This window comes from Suricata suricatta, chromosome 13 (genome assembly GCF_006229205.1).
Source record: "Suricata suricatta isolate VVHF042 chromosome 13, meerkat_22Aug2017_6uvM2_HiC, whole genome shotgun sequence".
Taxonomy (NCBI): domain Eukaryota; kingdom Metazoa; phylum Chordata; class Mammalia; order Carnivora; family Herpestidae; genus Suricata; species Suricata suricatta.
This window is the reverse complement of record NC_043712.1, coordinates 88,005,336-88,030,191: the sequence shown is the minus strand read 5'-3', so window position 1 is coordinate 88,030,191 and position 24,856 is coordinate 88,005,336. Positions and strand designations below refer to the sequence as shown.

General features: G+C 51.5%; 1 protein-coding gene across 1 annotated transcript in view; it reads right to left on the bottom strand.

The window, feature by feature from the left end:
• Positions 1 to 21,462, bottom strand: part of SHC3 (SHC adaptor protein 3) — a 63,930-nt gene extending 42,468 nt beyond the window's left edge. Inside the window, exons 1-2 of the mRNA XM_029919696.1 lie at positions 21,394 to 21,462; positions 17,846 to 17,916 (exon numbers count right to left, since the gene is read on the bottom strand). Of these exons, the coding sequence (XP_029775556.1) occupies positions 17,846 to 17,916; positions 21,394 to 21,462 (140 nt within the window). The remainder of the gene's footprint in view (positions 1 to 17,845; positions 17,917 to 21,393) is intronic.
• Positions 21,463 to 24,856: the final 3,394 nt, after the last annotated feature.

The following is a 24,856-nucleotide window of genomic DNA, read 5'->3' as shown; positions in this document are numbered from 1 at the left end:
CGTGACTCCGGGAGGGCGGCGGGCGGCGGCGCACAAGGGGACTCGGAGGGGCGGCGATGCCGGGTGTTCCCCATCAACCACCCGAACACAGCCGATTTCGTTCCATAAATCAGGCCCAGCGAGCCGGCGGAAGTTCATGGCCACGTGTGCGACGCCGCCCGCCCCCCGGGGCCCCGACTTCCGGTCTCCAGGGGAAGTGCGCGCATGCGCCCGGAGGACGCGCGGGAGCGCACACGGCAGCCGGCCTCTCACTCACGGCCACGCCTGGGGCCGGACACGCAACACGCCGTGAGGCAGCCACGGCGCGCGTGAAGGTGCGGACGAGACGTGGGGGGAGGGGCCGAGGGGGGCCGGGGAGGGGGCCGGGAGCACCTCGCAACCTCGCGTTTCTGAGAAGTTCAAGGCTGGCCTGGGGAGGGGGGACGCGGGGCTCGTTCCGGGGTCAGAACCGTCCTGGGCCGCGGTCGGGCTGACGGCCATGGCGTGCGCTGTGCGCAGGCGCCAGGGAGCCGCGCACGCAGGACCCGCGCACTCCGCCCCCCGTGGAAACCCAGAGCAGGCATGAAAATGAAAAGAGAGCCAGCCAGTGGGACCGGGTATGACCTGCTGTCAGAGGAGCCACGAAGCTCCAGTCGCTAGAGGAAAACGGGGGGGGGGGGGGGGGAGAAACATGGTATTTTTAAGGGAGAGCTGGAGGAGGAAGGGCTTGCTGGGCAAGTCCCCGGGGGTCTGATGCGCAAGTGAGCCCCCGGCCTGGGACGCCCCCGGGGTGGGGTGGTGAGGGGGGTCAGGGGATGGCAGGGACCCAGGCCGCATTTCCAGGCAAAGCACATGGCATTCAGGGCAATGACTCTGGGCCCGGTGATGGGGGCCGCTGTGACATCCTTGCCCGGAGAGGATGTGAAAGGCTCAGGGAAGCCACAGCCAGGGCTAAGTGTCGGCTAAGTGGCCCTGCTCTACCACCGTGAGGGCATTGATCTCCGCATGTGGAGTCCGTATATCTCCGTTTTGCGGGAGAGAACCTAGGACCGGAGAGGTTAGGCGGCCTGCCCGCGGCCGCACAGGTGGGAGAGGGAGGTGAGCCCCGCTGGCCGGAGGGACGCTGTTGTTCAGGCTGCGCACCCGGCACAAGGGTCGGCTATAAACACAGGCGTGAGCTCCTGCAAAGGGTGGGGGACACCGACGGCCGCGGACCCGCGATCCCGTCTCCAGGTGTACACTGCGTCTCTGTAAGGGTCTCAAACAGGTATTTGTTTGCACACACGTGTTCCCAGCTGCATGATTTACAACAGCGAACAGTGGAAGGGGCCGGGTGCCCACTGACCAGGTGGTTGGATAAACAAAATGTGGTCCACCCAGGGAAACACCACTCAGCCTTAAAAAGGAAGGAAGGTCACCTGCTCCGACATGGATGAGCCCTGAGGACACCATGCTAAGTGAAATAAGCCAGCCACAAAGAGACAAACTTACTTGGCTCTTGAACAGCGCAGGGGTTAGGGGCGCTGACCACCCCTCCAGTTGAAAATCCATGCATAATATCTGACTCCCCAAAATCTTAACCGGTAACGGCGCGGTGCTGACCGGAAGGCTTACCGACCACATCGACAGTGGATTATGTGGTCCGCTGCGTGTATTACGCCCTGCACGGTCACTACAAAGGAAGGCAGAGGAAAGACAATGCTATTAACATCACGAGGCGGAGAAGAACATTTACGGCGCTGGACTGTACTTAACCGAAAACAGCCCATGTCTCAGCAAGCCCGTGTGGCTCAAACCGATGTTGTTCAAGAGTCAGCTGCCGTGTGATCCCCTTCCGTGCGGTGCCCGGAGTCGTCAAGTTAACAGGCACAGAACATGGCTGGTGGGCGCGGGGGGCCAGGGAGGAGGGTCAGGGAGTTTTTACGGGACAGGGCTTCCGTGTGGGGGAGATGGCTGGTGAGGACGGCTGCACAACCCTGAGACTGTATGTACTTAATGCCACAAAACTGTCTGCTTAAAAACGATCAAAGTGGTAAAATTTAAAACAAATTTTTAGTGTTTGTTTAATTTTGAGAGAGAGAGAGCACACAAGTGGGGAGGGGCAGAGAGAGGGGGAGACTCAGAGTCTGAAGCAGCTCCAGGCTCCGAGCGGTCAGCACGGACTGGTAAAAACTGTGAAATTAAGGAGACGCCAGAAACGAGCCATTGCAGTCCAAGCTGGGCACTGTGTGCTTCGGTCATGGACTCCGGCCCCGGCAGGGGCTCCCAGCCAGAGTTCGACTACCGGACCCACGCAGCCCACTGAGATGCAGATGAATTTTAACATCTTCCTCCGTTCCAGGCATAATTAAATCTTCAGTATTTCCTGTCAGATGCATCATCATTTTCCGACGCACTTTCAGGCCTGTGCTGATAGAATGCCTGGCTGAGGCTATAAATAATTGAGCCGAGGCCCATTCAGACGTGCATGGTAACACGCTTCTGTGGGACGGTCCTCAGCACATCCTGTGCTCCGCTGCTATTAAAAGGCTCTGTGGGCGTCTGACCACATGTCGGAAAGCGCTGCCTCAGATGTAAACAAACCACAGCTAAGAAATAACAAATAACATATATTTAGGCACGTACATCTTGGGGTCAGGCCCTACCCCACTCGACGCACTAACGTCGAATACAGAGGACAGTCATACTTAGGGGAAACACGAATGTCACCAAACAGACAAAATGGTGCTCACTAAAATGTGGGCAGAAGGTGACTAGATTCCCCGAGAACCGAGACTGTTACTTGCTAGTGTCCTGGGCTCGGGAACTGGGGGAGACCAGGATGCTGGCCCCAGCCACCCACCCCTAAGAAGGTCTGGGCTGGACTCGATTCCCCCGGATGTGAAGGGCCGGGTTCACCCCCATCACTGGATGGGACAGTCTAGAGATCACATGTGCACCCAACATAAACCCAGATTACTTTGTGAGCCTGGTTACTGACTGCGCCTTTGAGGACAACTGGAGAGCACAAAACTGCCTTAAAGCGTGCTCGCAAATTTGTGGAAGAAAACTTCCCCTTCTCTTTTTCCTGTACTTTTGTTTTCTAAACGGTCTCTAATGGATGGGCACATAATGAAATAGAATTGAGGTTGGGGGCACGCAGGCTAGCGGACTGTGGCAGTTTTAACCCAGGGACACCGGGCAAAGTCTGAAGGCTCTCGGTCGTCAGTGTGTTGAGGCACATCTGGTGGGTGGAGGTCAGGGAGGCTACGGGATGTCCTAAAATGCACAGAAGAGCCCCCACGACAAAGCATGACCTGACCCCCAAATGTCAGCGATGCCGAGACCAGGGAAGCCCTGACCTGGAGCCTACTTTTCATCTCCTGTCCAGGCCCCTGGCCCACGTGCCAGGCTCCCATCCAGCACCAACAGGAGGCTCCATTCACCCAGGGGAAGGAAGAGTGTCCCTGGAAAGGAGGCTCAGTGTTAAAATCGCTCACAGGAACAGGCTGTAGAGACAGTGCCCCCCACCCCCACCATCACCTGCCTGTCCTGCAGCTCCTAGGGCTCTGGACAGAGTGTAGGTGGGACAAGGGGTCTGCCGGTCACCTGCACGAGGCTGGTCCTGCCAGACCCCGGGCCTGCGGAGAAGAGGCTTTGCTAAAGCGGAGGCCCCCAGGAGGAAGGTCCGTGGGGCGGCGGGGAGCGGGGCAGCCTCCCGGGGCCGGCGCCCCTGCCAGGGGGACAGGCAGGCAGAAGCACCAGCATGTGTGCTGCAGGAACCCTGGGTCCTGGGGAGGTGTCCCAGAGCAAGGATATCTGGCTGCCCCTCCGGGTGCCAGTGGGCAGCTCAGGGAGCAGGGTTCACTGCCGTAAAAGAACACCAGCCACAGACCACACCCTCCGAAGGAGCCAGGGTCACAGCCACTGCTCGGCAGCACCGCTCCCTTACCTGGTCTTTTAGTGCGTTTAAATAAATCACAGCAACTTACAGATTGGCTACTGGAGTTTGCTCTCCAGCACTTAAAGTCTGTACTTGAAAAGAGTTAGAAATGCTAATCTCAAAATTACCCAAGTCGTCATTTTTCCAGGTCATAAGCAATAAATAAAAACATGAAGAGAAGGAACCCTATGTCACCGCATTATCCTCAAAGAGAGTGGTGTTTTCTAAAATAAATGACTTTCAAGCTGCTCAGCACACGCAATCATGCTAATTTTCATGGAAAAGGCCCTGGGGGCAGCAAGGAAGGAGAAATGCTTTAATATCGCCTTTTCCACAGTCTGTTTTCACTAATCACATCCTCTGGGCCGCCACTATTAACTATTTGCTTTTTCTAATATTTCGTTTTCAGCCATTTCCCTCCTGAAATTTACGATTTCAACAAATATTATTTGACCACCTACTATGTGCTGGGCCCTGAGCTTCCAGAGGGCCCTTCTGGATGTCCTGTGGCCTGGGTGGGTTGTGAGAACTTGTCACCCAGAACTCATCAAGGAAACTCAAACCCTGCGTTTAGAGGGCAATGTGGCTAGCTCTCCCTTCCCCGCCCCATTCAGACACTTTAGACTTTATTCTTTCCCGATAATGACCAACAGTGTGAATAGATTCTGATGATGGGAAAATGCTTATCATTCTAAGGGAGGACACGTGAATATAACCTTTTATATACAGTCTGAACATTACTATAATAAGACTGAATGTAAAAAATACAATGTACCCTACCTAACTCATCAAAACTGACATCGCTATGGAGACAAAGTGACTTCACGCACTGAGAGGGACAGCATTTCTATTGTTTACTGCCAGAAATACATAAGCTAAAATACCTGGTGTGTGCTCCTAATAAATGTCAAGAAAGACAAAGAAAGGCTGGGCAGTTGATCCAGTGGAAGGTGCCCAGAGCCATGACAACCACATGCAGTGCGTGATCCTGCTGGAGCATTATTACTGATACCAAAGCCACCCAAGGACACCACAGGAAAATCATAGGCCAGTATCCCTGGTGAACAGAGGCAAAAATCCTCAACAAGAGATCAGCCAAACTCAACAGCACATTAAAAGGATCGTTCACCATCATCAAATGGGGTCTGGTCCAGGGATGCAAGGATGGTCTGCAAATCAAACACCACGATACACCTCAATTTTCAAAATGAAGGATGAAAACCGTATCAGCTCAGTAGATTCAGAAGAAGGATTTGACAAAACTCAGCATCCGTTCGTGATAAATGCTCTCAGCAAACGCAGTATACCAGGAGTATATGTCAGCTTCATAAAGGACGTGCAGGACGAGCCTGATATTACACTTGATGAGGAAAAACTGGGAGCCCAGGAGCAAGACAAGAATGTCCACTCTCGCCACTTTTATTCAACATCGCACAGCTTTTCCAGGATTATTTTGGCTATTCTAGTTCTTGACTTCTGTATACATTGAAGAACTAGCTTATTGGTTTCTACAAAAAGCTCAGTGAGGATTTGATTAGAATTGTATTAAATCGATAGATTAATTTTTAAAGATTTTACATTTTAGCAGTGCAGTTTTTAACCCATGAACATAGTCTAGAACACCATTTATTTAGATGTTTCTCTCATCAATGTTTAATACTTTGTTGCATATAAATCTCATGCATGTTTTGTTAAAATTAGCACTAACTCATGTTTTTGTGCTATTGTATATGGTCCTTTCAAATTTTCATTTTCCAGTTAATTTCTGAAATCTTGCTAAATTCACTTATTAGTTCTACAGGCTTTTCTGTAGTTTTTCAGGATTTTCTGTGTAGATGACTGTCATATGCATATAGAGATCATTTCATTTTTTCCTGGTTCAATTTGTATGGCTTTTACATTTTTCATGTCTTATCGCACTAAGATCTCTAGTACAGTGTTGAATAAGAGCTGCTAACCTCAGTGTTGCCCGGAGGGTTGGGGGTGTCCTGTTATCAGGTTAAGGGAGCATCCTTCTATGCCCAGTGTGTTGAGAGTTTTTATCACAAATGAATGTTGAGTTCTGTCAAAATCTTTTCTTCACATATTGAGATTTTCACATTTTTTTTCCTTCTTTAGAGTCTACTGATACGGGAAATTATATTGTTTAAATTTTTAATGTTGAGCCAACTTTACAATCTCTGGATAACCCTTCCAGCATATGTTGTATTATTTTTTGATCAATTGCTGGATCCAACTTGCTACCATATTGTTACGGTTCTGGGTCAAAGTTCACAAGGCGTTTTTTTTTTTCTTCTTTTAATGCCTTTGTCTAGTTTTGGTATCCAGATAATGCTGGCCTCATAAAATGAACTGGGAAGTGTTCCTTTCTGTTTTCTGGAAAAGATCGTGAAGAATAAATCTTATTTCTTCCTAAGTGTTTGGTAGAATCTACCTGTGGAACCATGTGGCTTTAGACTTCTCTCCATGGGAAGTTTTGTTTGCTTTTACTGTGGATTTAATTTCTTTAACAGATCCAGGCCAATTCAGATTATCTGTTTTGTTTTGTTTTTAAGCCACTCTGGTAGTTTTGCCTGTCAAGGAATCTGTCCATTTCATCTAAGTTATTCAACTTATTGGCATAAAGTTATTCATAATATTTCCTAATTATCCTTTTAGTGTCTGTAGCGTCTGTGGTAATGTCCTCTCAGTCATTCCTGCTGTTGGTAATCTGAATTTTCTCTCTTTCCATGATGGATCTAATAGTTTACCAATTTTAGTGTTTTTTTTTAAACTATCTTTTGGTTTCAAATATTTCCTCTCCTCTTTTTCTGACTCCCAATGCTTTTGAAATGGCCTAATGAAAATAAAACTTAGAGAAAACACACCAGTGATTCTGAGCCAAGAAATGGGTTCACCATATTCAGACTCTGAATTGGAAAAAATTACAGGAATATCTTTTTCATATTGTTTATAGTTTTTTTTAACAGATGTACAGGTATTATAATGACATAAATATGTGCCTATAAAATCCAAAATAGCTCTAGATAGATCGATAGATAGATACATAGGTTCTAAGTAACATTAAAGCACTGTGTTATATTTTAATAGGCAGTGCTTTTAGTGGTTATAAAAATAATTAGTCATGTTTTTCTTTTACAAGAAATGGTATTTTATAGTAGGTGAAATATGGTCTGTCTTCAGAAGTCCAATACAGTGTCCAGTGAGGTAGGAGCCTCTAGAGCCACTCAGACAATGTGGTCCTATAGCTCAGGGCAAACGTGGACACTTCTGGGGCTGGAAGTTGGGCCTTGAGGCATGGACAGTGGACCAGGAGAATGAGCTGGTATGCAGGTCAGCCTGCTTGTGCAAAGGAAGGATGACAGGGTGTCACGAGGAATAGATTTGGAAAGGTGTGCTGGGGCAGGTCAAGTAGAACACTGGCGCTAAATTAAGAATTTTTCATTGTATTCTGCAAATAATGGATAAACAGTGAGCTTAAGGGTGAGTAATAGGTCTCAGGCACACTAACCCCTGTGCACGTGCCTGGGGAATTGAAGGAGAGAGCAGAAGGAAGGGGAAGCTGCCCGGGGAGAACCGACAAGCCCCGGTGGCTGAACCAGGGAGAAAATGAGGCAGGGCGGCCCCGGTTTCCACTCTGGGAGATGGTGTAGGCTGTCGTTAGGACGAGCATCCAGGACATGTGAGCTGGCCTGACAGCGGTGTTGAGGTGAGGCGGCGGGAGGTGAGAACGGAAGGCAGAGAAATGATGCTCGCGATCTGGCAACTGCCTGAGCAGCTGTGTCCGGGAAGACACGGGTCCATCTGGCTGCTGCCAGTACAGGACCAGACTCAGAAGATTCTCAGAAGAAGATTCAGAGGTGTAGACACAGATTCTTGGCTCATACACCCGGAAGTGTTACGTAAAGCAACGAGATGACCAACATGGACAGAACATCATGAATGTGAAGATGTTGAAACCATGGACGCGTCCCGAGCTCTTCCGTGCACGAGACAGCAAGTTAAGGGCTTTTGAGCTATTAGCTCAGTCATTTCTCAACCCTGCGAAGGAGGTACCATAATGATTCCCATTTTAAAGATGGAGAAACAGAGACACAGAGCATTTAAGTCACTTGCACAATCACACAGCTGGAAAGCGGTTCACACACGGAAGCCCAGATCACCCGACTCCAGTGCAGCAACAGCACGGAGATCCTTACGGAATGATCTATGTGGGGGGCAAGTGAACTCAGAGAAAGAGACAGAAAAGGAGCAATCAGAGAGGTGCGTCCTGACACAAATGTGCTTCTGGCATGGGGATTATAAATACACACCATGCCAGATGGTCCTTAAGGAGAGTATGGAATGAATGCCACACATTCATCTCCTGGATTCTATTTAAACCCTTGTAAGCCACCAAGTCAACTATGCTCTCCATTTTTAAAATTTCTGGATGAGTGGGATCACTTGAAAAAAATAAATGGACTCATTTTCAAAGCTGTGGTTTCATAGATGGGAGCTGCAAATGGTTCAGAAGTTAAAGATAGAATTCCGGAGCACCGCGTCTCCAACGGCGGCGCCTGGCCCGGTCCAGGAGCATCTCCTGAAGACCTGTTGCAGATGCAGATTCTCAGCTCCCACAACAGAGCCACCCGATGGGAACCTCTGGGGGTGGGCCCCAGCCGTCTGCTGTCACGAGCTGGCCACCTGACTTGGAAGAGTCAAGTTTGAGAACCACCGCTCTAGAAGATAAGCTGATGTGTTCTTGTGCATCAGGCTCTGGAGCCGCTGCCCCAGGTCAGAGCGCTGATGGCGCAGACCTGCCTGTGGCCCCTCTGTGCCCAGCCTGCTGGGTTCTGAAAGGAACCCAGACTCTAGGGGCACCGGGGACAGGTGGAGGAGGGTCCTCTCCTTCCAGTGAGAAGTGGTAGAGAAAACACAAAGATCTTCTGTGCATGTCGCCTCCACCCAGAGCGCACAGGCTCGCCTCGGGAGGTCCCCGGGCCTTGGCCCAGGCCGTGTCTAGCCTCCTGTCTGCCTCTCAGGATCGGCCTGGCTTGCCCTGGCCGCCTGCCCTTCCTTGCTGCCCATACCTGCCCAGGCGACCCCGGTGCCCCTGCCCAGGAGACTGTCCCCAGGACGGCCGCTCCACCCTGGCTCCCACGGACAGGCCCCCGGCTGGACATTCTCATGCCTGCGGGCGGTGACTGCCCTTCGCGGCAGAGACGGCTGGGTCGCTTGTCCCTGTTGTGACACCAAGGCTGTCCTGCTGTGGTGTTAAGCGGGCCTTGCAAGGAAAGGGGAGAATGGAAGCACTAGGGCGTCCGGAGGTCCAGGGGGGAGAAAATGAGAACAGCCTGGTCTCCTGGGCTGTTCGCACAAGAAGAGGCAGAAGCATGTCCCCCCCCACACCCCCCTCCCCACCCCGAGCCCCAGTGCCTTCCCCTCATTGGCCCGCTCACCCGGCGGTCCTTCCTCACCTCCTCCACCCCTGCACCCCGTCTCCCCCATCCCACTCACGTCAAGCTGGCTGACTTGGTGAGGGTCCTGTCCTTTCTAGAAACTACCCTCATGAAATTTTTTGTGAAGATTGCTTTAATTACATTTCCTCCAATCATTTGGAGACATTTAATGGGCGGTTGGGGAAGCACAGGAGGCCGGTGCCCAGATGAGCGGAGGAGGCAGGACCAGGCAGAGTTCGCGCTGCCCCACACGGACCCTGCTCCTCACGGACGGCGCGGGCCTCACGCAGACCCTGCCCTCCGGTTTCTTCCCTCTGTGGCTGCTCAGGCCACCCCTCACTGTGGTCAGGAAGGGCATCTGCAGTGAGTCCCCTCCTCCAGTGGGGCCTCCGGGTTTCCCTGGCTTGTGCTTCCTGAAGACACACCCCTCCCCCGTTGGCTCACGTCTGGGCCCAGGGCTCCTCAGGAAAGCGGGGCCGCCCCCCCCCATCTGCTGTATGGCGCAAAATTGCCAACATCTGACCTTGTCCGCCTCTTGAGTCACAGGAACGTCAAGGTCACATGGTTTGCCTCGCCATCCTGTGTCTGTATCTGTTTCTTCTCTCTCTCCCCACAAGAGGCGGCGCGCTCTTGTTCTGTGTTTTCCAATCACCATGTAAACCGCGGCCGGAGGTGCCATGCGGTAGCCACGTGACACGTATCTGCCGAACAAGGGGCTGGCTGAGCCTGGAGCACAGGGCATGTTCAGCACGGGTCCTGTTCGCGGTGACGATGACTGGCAGCTGGCAGAGCAGGCAGAGCGAAGGAGATGCCAGCGCAGTGGGCTCGAGCGAAGATGGTGTCGGAGTCCTAAATATTTCACCCTTCTCAGTAACCTACAGTCTCTCTCTTCAGCCAGAAAAAATACCCTGGCCGGAATGGGGATTGATCAGTAGTAGCAGTATCAAACAGCAAGTAATATTATAGATTAGGCAATATGTTGGTGATTACTGTATAATTATATACTAATACACATATATAATAATATATAATATATGTATTAAATATAATTAACTATAATTAAATATGTTTATTAATAGTTATATAATACATAATTTAATGCAATTAAATACTGTTTGTTAATATGTGGTTAAATTTAAAATTAACATTAATATTGGGGAATTTGAATTTAATTTAAATATTATTTAAAATAGATTAAATATTAAACATATTTATTAGTGTTTATATCAATAGTTATGGGGCGCCTGGGTGGCTCAGTTGGTTAAGCCTCCGACTTCGGCTCAGGTCAGATCTCATGCTCGTGGGTTCGAGCCCCGCGTCAGGCTTTGTGCTAACAGCTAGCTCAGAGCCTGGAGCCTGCTTCCGATTCTGTGTCTCCCTCTCTCTCTGCCCCTCCCCCTCTCATGCTCTGTCTCTCTCTGTATCAAAAATAAATAAAACATTAAAAAAAATAGTTATGTATTTATTAAATATATAAACGTTAATTTTATATAAGTATAATAAATAACTATAAAATAATTATCTGCAGGGCATGTACAGCAGAATTAAATGCATCACACGGACCTGTCCAGTGTGTTGAGCACTGGCCAGGGCAGCCCCAGAACTCCGTGGACCCCATGGCTGAGACTCGACTGATCTTCCAGACGGTTCCATCCGCACCCACAGGTGAGGACCTGGACCCCAGAGAGGTCGTGGTGGCCGAGCGGTGGTGCTGGGCTCGTGCCCAGGGTCCCTGGGCTCGCCCCACGCGTGCAGGGGTCTGCCACGAGGCGCTGGGAGCAGGACAGCTGCTCAGGTGGGCAGCCTCTGGAAAGTCCGACTCAGGAGGAGGGGCCGGGAGCCCTCACCTCGCTGCCTGGCGCGCTCCGGCTCAGTGGGGATGCCTGGGACCCCGCCATGCTGCCCTGGGGCCCAGTCCGGCACTGGCCGCACCACTGGAGACTCGTCCGGCGTCCTCAGCCAGGCCAGGGTGCCCCACATTGTGGGCCCGGTCCTCTGCCCCGGGCAACCCTCAGTCTGACCTGACTTAGCAGGAGGCAGGCAGGGGGCAAATGCACCGGTGCCCCATACCCTCCACGGGAGAATGAGGGTGGCTAGTGATGGGGGTCTCCGTCTGTGACTCCTTCCTGCTCCCCCACTCATTTCCCTACAGCACCCTCCAAAATACGCCTTTGCACCGCATCTCAAGGTCAGCTCTGGGCCCAGAATAGGGCACGAGTGCATGTGGCGCCGGCCACGGGAACAAACCTGGCACCTTCACTATGTGTGTTTCCAGAAGGAATGTCTGCTTTAATGATCACCAGGTGAGTCCACCAGCACGCACTAGGGCTGCAGGGACTGAACACAGACAGAAGGCTGCAAGAAGGGAGACCCGTCTCCCTGTGCCCCAGGGCCCGCCTGGTGTCCTAAGGGCAGGCAGCTGGAGGCGGGAGTTCCTGCTCCACTGTCTGGCTTTGTACCCTGCGGCGCACACGAGAATCACCGCAGAGTCAGACAGAACCCTGTGTGGGGCGGGCGGAAAGGATTTCAGGGGTAACCGCCTACCCAGACGCTCTTGTGGCCTGGCTTCAGAGCCCAGCCCTGTGAAAGCAACGGCCTTGGTCCTGTGCTTCCTTTGTTGGGGGAGGAATCCGCTGGCTTAAATGCTCCCTCCTCCAGGAAGTCTTCCCAGACTTGCTCAGGCCCCGGGAATGCTCTCCTGAGTTTCTGTCCTACTTCAGCATGCATGCACCGAATGCCTGCCTGACGGCCCTGTGACTCTGGGCCTCTCCTGCGATGTGGCCCGCTGGGCACCTGTGCCTGGCACATCCTCACACAGAGATGCAGATGGAGGAGACACTCGGTGCCAGGTTATGCTGGGGGTGGGAAGACTGAGTAGCAACGGGCCGCGAGGCAGGAGTACTCAGCTCTACTCCAGAGCCGGGTGTGCGTGCGCACGGGGAGCTGGCGTTGGCCGAGACTCCTAAACTGAGATCGGGCTAACTCCCTCCCACCCCAGCAGGGCTCGGCGCTGGGGTGCGGGGCTGCCGGGGGCTCGGCCTGGGAAACACATTCGGAGCGAGTAAACTGAGAAGCAGTCGGTCAAAAGCCACAGCGAGCGGGGCAGGGACAGGTGGGCAGACTGTTCGCACCGCCGTCTCCTTTCTATTTCTGACAGTCCGCCCGCCCCGGGGAAGATCCTGACAGGTTTGCTGCCCTCGCATCGGCACCAGAGGGGTTTATTTTGTGGCGGGGAGGGAAGCCAGAGTTCTGGTTAGAACGATGGGCAGCCAGCCGTGCGTGCCGGGCCCCTCGCCACATGTAAAGCACGCGTCTTACTGCCACGGATGGGGTGGCTGTTCAGAGGCAGGACCTTCCGAACTACTTCCTCTGGGTCTGCACACTGAGAAGACAACAGAAGCAGGTCCTGCCCGCGGCGGGGTGGGGTGGCACCACTGCTGCACTCAGATCCGCGCAGAACACGCCAGAGCCCACCGCCCCGTGTCCCCGTCGTCGTCCCGGGCAGGGTGAGGCCAGCAGACCCTGGGCGGCTCGCCCAGCGGCTGGGAGCCCAGTGCCTCTCCTGCCCTTCTCCCTCCGTTTCCATCTCCGGCCACCGCCGGAGCCTGGCACAGCCTCTGTCCACAGCAAAGGCGGCCCTTCCTCCCCCCACAGCACGTGCTTGCTGTGACAGCCCTGCCACAATGCAGGACTGGAGGTGTGGCGGGAAGGGCTCTGGGGGCTGCTGTGCAGGTGGAGGGGCCCCTCGCCCACAGCACGTCCGCCCAGGGCACACACAGTCTCGGAGGCCACCGTGCACACAAGAGCAAACACACCAGACTAGGGTGGAATGCGCACAGATGACAGTCCACGGGGCGGAATTTTGACCTCGGACTTTGTCTTCTTTACGGGCTCGTAGAAAACCCCGGGGGGCCCGCGAGACCTGAGAAGGGAGAGCATTTCGTAGCCTTCCAAGTCGACTCAGAGCAGGGAGGGTGGACAGAGTCTCGAGGCCATCCCAAGGCTGAAGGTGGGCTCCTCCGAGCACAGGATGGGAGAGGGACCATTCTGGAAGCCAGGCCACATCCACCACAATCACGAGCTCCCACGATCATAGTGCCACGTCCCTGGGCCTCTGTCCCCAGGATGTCAAATTGCTTGCTAGTTGTTCAGACTCGAAGCCCTACAGCCACCAACTAACTACCCGGCACCAGACCCAGACCACACGGTCACACCTTGTAACACAGTCCACACGTGAGACATCAGACAGAAACACGGCGGCGCCACTGCGGCCCAGCGGCCACTTCCCCCTGCCCCTGCTGACAGTGTGAGCAAGTCGTGGCCACACGGCAGTGAACTTCAACACCATGACAGACGGCATCAGCCGTGAGAGTCTCCCAAGCCCCCGCCGATATGCTGGAACAGAACAAAAGGGAAATACCTTCCCCAAAGGCACAGGTTTTGATTTTGATTTTCACACTAAAGGGACTTGATGCACGTTTCTAGGGATTTTTCCAGGCACACTGATTCTGCCGCAGAACCTCGGGTGTGCGCGCCAGATGGAACATGGCAGGGGGGAGGGGGCACGCAGGTCACATCTGTACCTAGTGCTGGTGGAGCGCTGGGCCTACCCAGGCTCTTTGGGGCCCACTGAAACTACAGCAGCTTTTAAAATGAAAACATGGGGCGCCTGAGTGGCTCAGTCTGTTAAGCATCTGACTTCAGCTCAGGTCATGATCTCACAGTTCGTGGGTTCGAGCCCTGCGTCCGACTCTGCTGACAGCTCAGAGCCTGGAGCCTGCTTCAGGTTCTGTGTCTGCCTCTCCCTCTCTCTGCCTCTCCCCTGCTCATGCTCTGTCTCTCTCTCTCTGTCTCTCAAAACTAAACATTTAAAAAAATTAAAGAAATAAAATGAAAACAAACAAAACCGCACGAAACTAGACTCCATTACTGATGGACTCTCTACAATTCAGAGGAGGGAGTTTTTGTTAGGACCCGGACAATGTGCAGAGCCTGAGCTTCCCGGGAAGTGCGGCAAAGCCGTGTGGCTGAGTCCACACGTGCACATGACCTTTATCTGGGGAGTCCAAGCAGTGCAGGAGGTCAGCCGGGCCAGTTAGACTCAACAACACATGTCAGACGTTTGCATTTGTGGCTGGAGAAGGGTCCCATCACTGAGTGCTCTGGGCTGAAGTACATATTTACGTATTATAGCCTCCCATGTCCTACAAGTGGCGTAAGATGACTCCCAATGTTAGATAAAATTTAACGCAGTAAGAAAGATAAAAATGAGCAGGAAATCAGAGGAGAGGAGGAGAGGAGGAAGGACAGGGCAGGTCAGTGACCAAAGGCACAGTGGGAGCTCCCGATCTGTGTGCAGGGCGGGCCCGACGGCAGATTTCACACTGTCCCCACCTGCTCCCGTCTAACGGGCTCGTCCCTCTGTAACAGTTCACCCCCTGCCCGCGCCACGACAGATGGACGCAGTCTCGGGAGAGGACCTGTCAGGGAGATGCATGGTATGTCCGCCCGGGCTGTCATCTGACAGGCTCAGGCCACGCAGGCCACTTACTGGGGCAGTGGGTGCCCACCACTTTGGGCCACCAAACCTCGTTTGGAAGCCCAGCGGCAGTTGGAAGCAGAGGTCTCTGACTGACATCCACTGGGGAGCTGGGTCCTCCCTACCTGGGACCCCCCCCACCCGCCTGCCCAGGTAATGCCAATCAGAGACCCTGGCTGATGCCCTCAGGGGCAATGCAGCAGCTTTGCGGGCCCCACCCACGGGCACCGCTTTCCCACGACAGCCACTCCTGCGGGCGTGAAGCTCGTATCCTTTTAACAGGTGTGCAAGCTGAGGCCACGCTTACACAGCGGGAAATGGCAGAGCAGGGCTCCCGTACAGGATGTCCCTCCACAGTGAGTAGTCCCCAAGGCTCTGCCCCAAGTGTTAGGGGTGCAAGGCGGTGACAGTCACTGCTGTGACTTCGAGTCGATGGCAGCTTCTGGGGCAGCGGTTGTGAAAGCTGTCTGCTAGGAACCCGCGGGGGCCCTACTGCAGCTTGCAGTCCGCCTCCACGCAGACGCAGGACAGCAAGAAACGACACTGACCCCAACAGAAGGATACGTGGTGTGGCTGGCGCAGCCTCCAAAGACCCTTACACCCAAGCTTGACACAGTGCAGCCCGGGCGCAGTGAGGGGCTGGTTACTCGCTTAGGAAAATGTTGGGGCGCCTGGGGGGCTCAGTCGGTTAAGCATCTGACCCTTGATTTCATCTCAGGTCACGATCTCATGATTCGTGAGATCAAGCCCCACATCGGGCTCTGTGCAGACGGCTGGTAGCCTGCTTGAGATTCATTCATTCATTCTCTCTCTCTCTCTCTCTCTCTCTCTCTCTCTCTCTCTCTCTCTCCCTTCACCGCCCCTCCCCCTTCCCTCTCCCTCTCTGTTCCCCTCCCCGGCTCATGTTTGCAAGCTCTGTCTCAAAATAAACAAGTTTAATATAGATAGATGGATGGATAGATAGATAAATAGGTAGGTATGTTTTCATAATGGCTGGGGAGCCTTAGGGAACACAGCTTCCTAGAGCCTGTTTAGTCAAACCTAATCACAGCCTCACACTTCCCGGCAGCCTTCCCCCAGTGCCTTTCGTATACAGAGGAAACCATGGCGGGAGACGGCAGTCACAGGCTTGGCGAGCACTCAGCGACCCCAGGGGCCTTAGCAGCTCCGCCTGTGTGCCCATCTACAGGACACTCCTGGGCATTCTTCTCCGGGAGGCAAAGGCTTCTCTCTGAGGTCGATTTGTCGAACAGTTTCCTGCGAGCGGTCTCCAGCTATTACCTAGAATAAGGACCGCGTCGTGTGATACGAAAACAAGGCAGGAGGCAGAAAGCGGCGTGGAGACAGGCACACGAGGCTTTTGTAAAGCCGAGGCTGCTGTGGTGCAGCGGGAGTCCGCCAGGTCTCCTGAGTCCCAGGACGGCGCCCGCCTTTGCCAGAGTGTAAATGGAACGGGAGCGAGAGACACGCCCACTCGTCCAAACACGCCAGTGTGTGTCCTGCAGTCTCCTCCCTCACGGTCATCACTGCCTCTGCGGCCCCAGGGAGGGCCAGGATCCGGGTCAAGGGTGCACGGGGACTGTTCCCGCCCTCCGCGCACCGCTGGTCCCCAGGTCGGTGTCCTCACGCCAGGAGCCCAGCAAAGCAGGACAGCCCACAGCGGCCACATGCTGCACGTGCACAGCTCAGTAAATACAGCCAGAGAAATTAAATGAAGCGAAAGTGTCTCGAAGGGACAGGATCTGTTATAGGAACTCAGCAGAAATAGCCAACAGTTCCCTCTAACCAAGCTGCCACCACCACGAGAAGGTGAACGGTCATGCATTCCCACAGCCCAGACACGGGCGGAGCGCCCTGCCACCGCCCCACCCGCAGCTGACAGACGCCCGCTCCGCAAAGCCCCCACTCTTCCCGGAATGCCCCCTGCACAGTGCCGTTCCTCCGTCTGGGCAGCACCCATAAACCATTCTGCACAAATCGACAGGCGCGATTCTTCCCTGGGTGCGGATGACCATGTTGGTGCGACCCCACCCCGAGTGCCTGGAGTGCTTCTGGGGGAGAGAAACGTCGCTTCTTCCAAACACGAATTTCTTCCATGAGGAAGACATTTCGTTGTGGTATTTACCATAATTACAGCGTGGACGTTATTTACAGCTAGTGACTACAAATAATTGCTTTCCAAAGTTCGGACATTAGACTTAGCTTGCTAACCCGAAGACAGACAATACGGTGAGCGGACTGCTGGAAATAGGAGGCATTTTGAGGTCACTATTTAGATCAAATAATTCTACAAATACAACACAAGCTAAGGTCATCACCTTTGGAAACGGGTTATTTCATGACCCCCTCCTGGCTTTCCAGTTTTTCTCTCCCAGAGTACTCCAAACCAGAACTTTTTAAAGGTATAAACTCTAAAAGGCTATGATTTCATTACAAACAATGCTTAAGACCAGAAGTGGCTCTCAGCAAGTGCAGAATCGAGTTCATGGTGGAGGGTACATACACCTGCTCAAAATCCTGATGCCCCCCCCCCCAGAACTGACTGCTCCCTGAGTTGCTACCACCATGAGTACTTCCGCATCCAGTCATGCATTCTATCCCTGTGTATACAGCTGGAAATTCTCTCCTGACACATTTTTCTCTTTGGAAAGAACAGTTGAGTACATTTTAAAATATCAAGCTGGTATTAGAGTTTCGTGTGTACGAAAGAATCACAAGCACTTTGCATGTCTGCAGCCTCTTGTAAAGAGAGTTTGGAAGAAGCGGGGAGTGTCCCCAAGGGCACTTATGTCAGAGACGCACATCACAGAATGCGGACAAACACTTGGTAATCCTAAATATGCTCCCTGTCACTTTCACCAGCGTTCAAGGGGCAGACTTTCCCTCTGGAAATTTCTAGGCTGTGAATTCTGAAATCACTGCTTTCCAAAATAAATCACGGAGTCCATGTTCAAGTGGGCTTACCTGGTTATCTGTGTTCTTGTACTGAAGTCAAGAGACCTCATTGACCGGAGAACTTCAATGCACCCCAAGTACTGGAAGGGGAAAAAAACGTAAATCATGAGCCCTGGAGACTGAGATGAAGAGACAGTTCCTAACTGCGTCAAGGACAGTTCTTAAACCTCATTTTATGTACGTCGTGAGGCTTTGTTTTCTTCTGTAAAAGCAATAACCCACACCCATAGGAAAGTATCCTCAGTACCTAGGCTGGTACTAGACTTGGCTCTTCGGAGATCCCTTAGTATTTTCATTTTATTAAGTACACCTGTAAAAATTTTTGTTGATTTGTGACATGTACTGTAAACTGCAGCATTCTTAAATGCAGAATTCAATTATTGCTTAAGCACGTATCTGCGTGTAACTACCACTCAGGTCTCAACATCCCAAGGACATTGTATGTCTAGTCCTTTACAAGGGTCTAGAAGCTTATAATTTTTAAAGAAGTAATGAAAACGCTTCAATACCAACATTTGGACCAACAGTCAACTTCCTTATTTAAGAAATATATTTTGGGTTCCATGAACAAACTATACATTACCCTCCTAGTTGCTTTCTTTTCGTTTACCAGAAAGCCCTCTCCTGCATTATGTAACACAAACTTTCAGAAGTTCTAATTTACACATCTAAATTTGTAGCTAAATTTTTAATCAGCCTCACACATGTAAGTGTATGTGCGTATGTAAATATATGGACATAACGAAAGCTGTAGATAAACAACGAGCGTGGTGGAGCTACAATATTTGTGTCCCAAAGCCCCGGGGAGTCTGAAGGACAGATGTTTTATACCAATGCCTTTAAAATTAGACTTCGCAGGAAGAGACCTCGTGGTGTATCACAGAAAAGACTGCATTTGAATTATTCAGAAAACCTGAATTGGAGCCTGACTCTGTCATATCTTTTATGTAACTTGAAGCAAAACTTTAAAATTCTCTGAGCCTGAGCCTCTGTCTGCCCATAAAATGTTGCGACTGCTCCAAGCATTGTGCGGTTCTGTGACGACACCAGCCTCACATCACAGGACGCCACCGCCACCCCCACCGCAGTCAGATACGGTGAACAGCGTTGCAGAGACAACACGAATCCGAAGACCACCAGCACTGCAGAGTCGTGTGATTACAATGACCAGTGACCCACATCACAGACCTCCATGTGGACCAGGACTGACACCACGGGACTACATGGCTCCTGCCACACCCGAAGTCACAGAGTTAACTCGAATACCACACCCCCCCCCCCGTCACAGGGCTGCGTGAACACCACCGATGTCCCAAGTTCCATGAGAAGTCGGAGCAACCCTGCGGGGCCGTGGGAGCACCACCGCAGCTCTTACGGCTGTGTGGACACCATCGCCTCCACAGCAGGGTTACGTGAATCCCACTACCACCGTCGCTCAAATGTGTGAAGACTACAACCCACTTTGCAGACTTGCAGAACTGCCACATCCATCGCTGTCACATCATAGGGACACCATAATGTCCCACACGTCCCAGAACTGTGTGAATACCACCAGCAGCAGTGTTACAAAGTGAAGTCATCAATATGAACTAAGTGGCAGAATGGTGCCAAGAACACCACTGCCTCTCAAAGATACGGAGTTACGTAATTTCACACCCACAATTGTAGACTCATGGGAACGTCCCATGACCACCACTGCAGATGTGTGACTGTGACGAGAACCACTGCATGTAGCCAAATATTAGGCCCGTGGTCAGAGAGCTCTTCAATACCACAACCGCTAATGTGGTTATGTGACCACCACCACCACCGCCGAGAAGTGGAAGTACCATGACCACCGTCACAGTTACGTGAACACCACCGGTAACACTGCGGTGATATGTAGGTACCGTGATCACAGCCATCACAGAATTCTCTGAATGCCACATCCAGTCTCACAGTTGTGCGTTACTGGAACTAAAGTTGCAGAGCCACGTGTCTCCCAAATCCACCAACATCCCAGAGTTACATCAGTACCGCGGTGATCATCATGGAGTTTATGGAGAACACACCTGGCCATGAGGCAATATAGGTATCTGCACACCAGCACTGCAGAATTACACAGGTACCACCGACACCACAAATACTCCCCACCACCAGTAGCATCTCAGATTCATGGGAAGACAATCAGATTTATTGGCGAGGCCTGTGGATACTGTCATCAATATCACAGAGTTATATGACTACAACCAACAGCCTCACAGTTATGTGGATACCGGTTATGCAAAGGCCACACCAGCCCTGAAAGGCTGTGTGAACACCGTGACCACCATTTCTGACCTACGTGAAGGCCATGATGGACTTGGCAGAGTTACAGGATTAGCACCTCCGGCACCGTCTCAGAACTCTGTGAAGATCACTACTACTGCCGTGTAGAGTTATCTGAATCCCACAACGACCAAGGCAGACTAGGAGAACACTACCACCACGGCCATCACAGAGACGCGTGAACCCACAGAGCTATGCAGACGCTGCCGCCACCCCCTGTCACAGAGCCTTGTCTGTAATCCCATGGCTGCCAACTGGGGGAGTTACGTGACTCTCCTGACCAAAGTTGCAGATTTATATGAATGTCACCATCACCACCTCAAAGTAATGTGCTAATGCCAACACAGCCATCTTCCTAGAGTGATGCAGACACCATGACCAAGTCACAGGGCTGTCCGAGTTACACCATCACCACCGTCACGAGATACGATGACTGTCACAATCAACGTTGCTCAGTCATGCCAGCGTCATGACAAATGAGTGTTGCAGGGTTGTAGGAACACCATGACGGGCTTCACAGACCATGTGAACATGACCCCCACCAACATCATGGGGTCATGTGAGTACAAAGCCACTGTCATGGCCACTGCTGTGTAGTTATTTGACAGTCACCTCCACAGCCATTACAGCGGAATGTGAATAATGTGACGAATGTCACAGACTCATGGCAACGACACCAGCAACGTCACAGAGTCACAGAAATACAACTAGCACAGTTGCAGATTATGTGCATACAGAATATGAACATCAGCACCACCAAAGAGCTACGTGGACACCATGACCAACTCCTAGAGCTGTGTGACTAGCTAGCCAACGATGCAGGTAGGGGAATACTACCCCCAATACAATCACAAAATCAGGTACTACCACGATGACCCCACAGGGTTATGGAGACACCACAGCACCACCACAGTGACATCTGAATGCCATCACTACTGCACCACTGCAGGTATGGAATACTGTGACCACCACGGCAGGCATATGTGACCCTGACAAACACCACCGCCATGGTAGGAGAACTACATGGACACCACTACCACCAGTGTTGTGATTTTGTTGATCCCACCACTGCACTGCACAGTTATGTCAGCACCATGACAGATGTGCATCCCTCCACCAACAACACAGTTGTGTGGAAACCTCGATGTCACAGAATTATGTGACTACCACCAACATCGTCAGAGTTACATATGGACCACAGCCAACAATCCAGAATTCCGGGAGCGCCATGACCATCACACGTACGGAACCGTGACCACCACCACCTCGGCAGCCATGTGTAACGTAGGTGCTCCCACCGCCACCACCAGCCGTGTCATTATGCCCACTGCTGTCAGACCTGTGCAAATACAACCACTGCCACCATCCCAAAGTTATGTGAAGACCACGACCAACTCCAGGAAGTCATATGATTACCACCACGGCCACGCTGGAGCGCTTGGCAAGTGCCACCACAAGTGTCCTAGACCCGAGTCACGGCCCCCAGGCCTGCGGCAGTCCGCCCTCTTACTGTCAGTGCTTAAGCAAACCTCCTTCTATCCCTCATAACACCATTCAGCATCGATCTCTGAGTCTTTGCCTGTCACGCACAGAAGTATTTGGTCTCCGTTCCAATTTGCATTTCCCTGGTGTCTGTAAGGTAATGTGATTCATCTCACGTGTGTGTTAGCCATTTTCACCCCTTTTTCCGTTAGCTAACTGTTTTGATCTTGGGCCCAGTTTCCTATTATATTCCTTATCTTTCCATTATAGATTAACGGGACAGTAATCTCCCATTCAGTCATTTCTCTTTTGATGGTGTCTACATTTTACCTAACATAAATTGTTACTGCAGTAACACTGTAGTAATTGCTGTAACCATATGTCCGTCATTTTCTGAATGGCTCTGGAGGGTCCTGTCTTGCTTAAGAAGGTCACAATATTTACAATATTAATTTATCCGCCACCCAAAAACTGGACTCCATCTGAGATTTCATATTACTTTGAGAAGAACTATTTGCCATTAAGCTTTTTATCCATAATCATTAGAGTGTCCCCATTTTAGGTATTGTTTATTGCCTTTAGTAAGACTTTGTGGGTTTTATGGCTTTTACCCTGTACTTTTCTTCTCCAACGTATTTCAACACACTTTTATAACATTTTGGTTACCAGTGAGGATGACATTTTGGTTTTTCCATTGTACGGTGAATCTGGTTTTCACCCACAGAGAGAATGTCTATTGATTCAGGGTATAAACAGAAAACTCAATCAGTGGGCTCCAGAGATGTACAAAGAATTATGAAAACTGAAAATGGGACTCAGAAAACCTCCCCAAACCAGGGAAAACTTCCCAGTGAGGCTGAAAGACAGACTTACAAAAGAAAGTGTAAAGTCTCGGAGTCTGGATCCAAAAGTTCCTGCCTCTGTGTCATATGAATTCCAGGAAAAAGGAAAGACAAAAAGGGGGGAAAGAAATATTCAAGAGGAAAGAGGATAAAATGTTCAGTGTTGGAGGGAGATGGGAGTGGCTATATTTTCAAGGCTCCCAGAAGAAAAATGCAAAGACCCGCTTGTGGACACAGAGAAGCTCCGTTTCAGACAAAAGGACCGAGACAGAGATCTCCTGCCAGTGCTCCGTGAGAGGAAGAGACATTGGCCCCTCACAGGGAGTTGTCCTGCCGCTCAGGAGGGGAAGACAGACCACTGTCGGAAGTCTAAGGAAGAGAGGTATTGAGCCGAGAATCTTCCATCCACCCAAACTGGCATTCGAGTGGGAAGACAAAGCCAGGACTCAGAAAGCTAACCACCCACAGACACTCCCTGAAAGAATTATTCCAGAAGAACAATGAACACAAAGCACAGGAGGACGTGGGCTAGGAGAGAAAGCAGAGGGGAGAATCAACAAGAGCCACAGGCACATCTGATGCTTAATAATTATTGACGCATAACTTAAAGTATCTTTTTTACACTGACGGGGGTGGTGGGGGGTCTCAGAAGACCCTGACTCAGCCGGCCGGGGCAGACATAAAACAGGCGGGAGCCGGGGTGCCGTGTGGACACCCCTGTGTTTTACGGAGGCAGCACAGAGCTGCTTAACACGAATAGCAAAAACAATGTACATTTACATACATGTGAAAACCTGTAGAACACTGGGGCGCCTGGGCGGCTCAGCCAGTTAAGCATCTGACTTCAAGTCATGATCTTTCGGTTCATGAGTTCGAGCGCCACTTCAGGTGAGCCCCAGTTCACTCTCTCTCTCTGCCCCTTACTCACTTGCGTCCTCTCTCTCTCTCTCAGAAAAAAATTGTAAAACCCTGTAAAAAAATAGGATGACTGACCCCTTCCCCCAAACTGCTAGAGAACAGAAGGAGGAAACAAGTAAAAACACTCCAGCCAGCAGAAAGAAGGGGGAAATCAGAAAAGGCACAAAAAAAAAGACACAGAAAAATATAAATTGAAACATCAGTAACAGGTCCAAACATCTCAGTAATCATGATAGTCATGAATCGATTGAACCCACCAATTAAAAATTAAAAGATTTCACACTGGTTAAAAATAAGGTGCATTTTGGGGCACTTGGGTGGCTCAGTCGGTTAAGCATCTGGCTTCGGCTCAGGTCATGATCTCACGGTTCGTGGGTTCGAGCCCTGCATCGGGCTCTATGCTGACAGCTAGCTCAGAGCCTGGAGCCTGCTTCAGATTGTGTGTCTCCCTCTCTCTCTGACCCTCCCCTGCTCACGCTGTCTCTCTCTGTCTCTCAAAAATAAGTAAAAAAGTAAAAAAAAATTTTAAAACTAAGGTGTATAAGTTAACATGCAGTCAAAAAGACAGCGCTGAGGAGAGAGCGCCTCCCCACCAGACAAAGCCGAGCAGCAGAAAGCAGGGGCGTAACGGGGAGGCTGACTCACTTATAACTGTAGGAGATGTTACACAAAATACGCTTAAGGAATGAACAAGACCAAATTGAAGAAAACCTTTAATGAAGGATGAATAAACACAAGAAAGCCTGCGTACGTGAGCAGACGCATTGCAGCTTCTGGGCCGTAAGAGTCGGCACTAAAAGTATGCCAGTTCTCCCCCAAATCAATCTACACTTTTACTGGGATGCCAAATGAAGTCTCAACAGGATTTTCCCCCAGAGCATAAAAAATTAATTCCAAAGCTTAATTATAAAGACTTTGAAGAACACAAATAAATTTGAGTAAGATGAAAATGACATTTGTCATTTTCAGACCCAGTGAAGAGTCTGTGAGGCTGACTTGGGGATAATTGTGTACGGAGTGTGGTGACACAGGAGAGGCCGGGTCCAGGGACCCCGAGGAGCTCCCACGGGACCAGCAAGAGGGCCTGGGCTGCACGAAGGATGGAGAGCAAACCCAAGCCAGCAGGAAGTGACAGCGAGTTCAGTGAGCGTGAGTAGAGAGATACAGATGGAGCGTCCAGGAGACTCGGAAAGGAACAGAGGGAGTCTTGTCTTTATTCTGGGTCCGGGGGTTTCTACTGGGCGGTGGCCTGGTGCACATGTCCCCCGAGGCATCCAGGAGCCAGTTCGAACAAAGACGAGGGCCCGGGTGTTGTATTGTAGTGCCAGGGGGCCTTGGCGTCCGTCGAGGTGTCTAGCGTGGAGGCCTGACGTACGCGTGCAGTGGCTTCTAGTCAGTCTCACTCGGACCTTCCTCGGAGGTGATCTCTGGTCCCTCGCAGGGAGGGCACACACTGGCTGTGTCCCAAGGC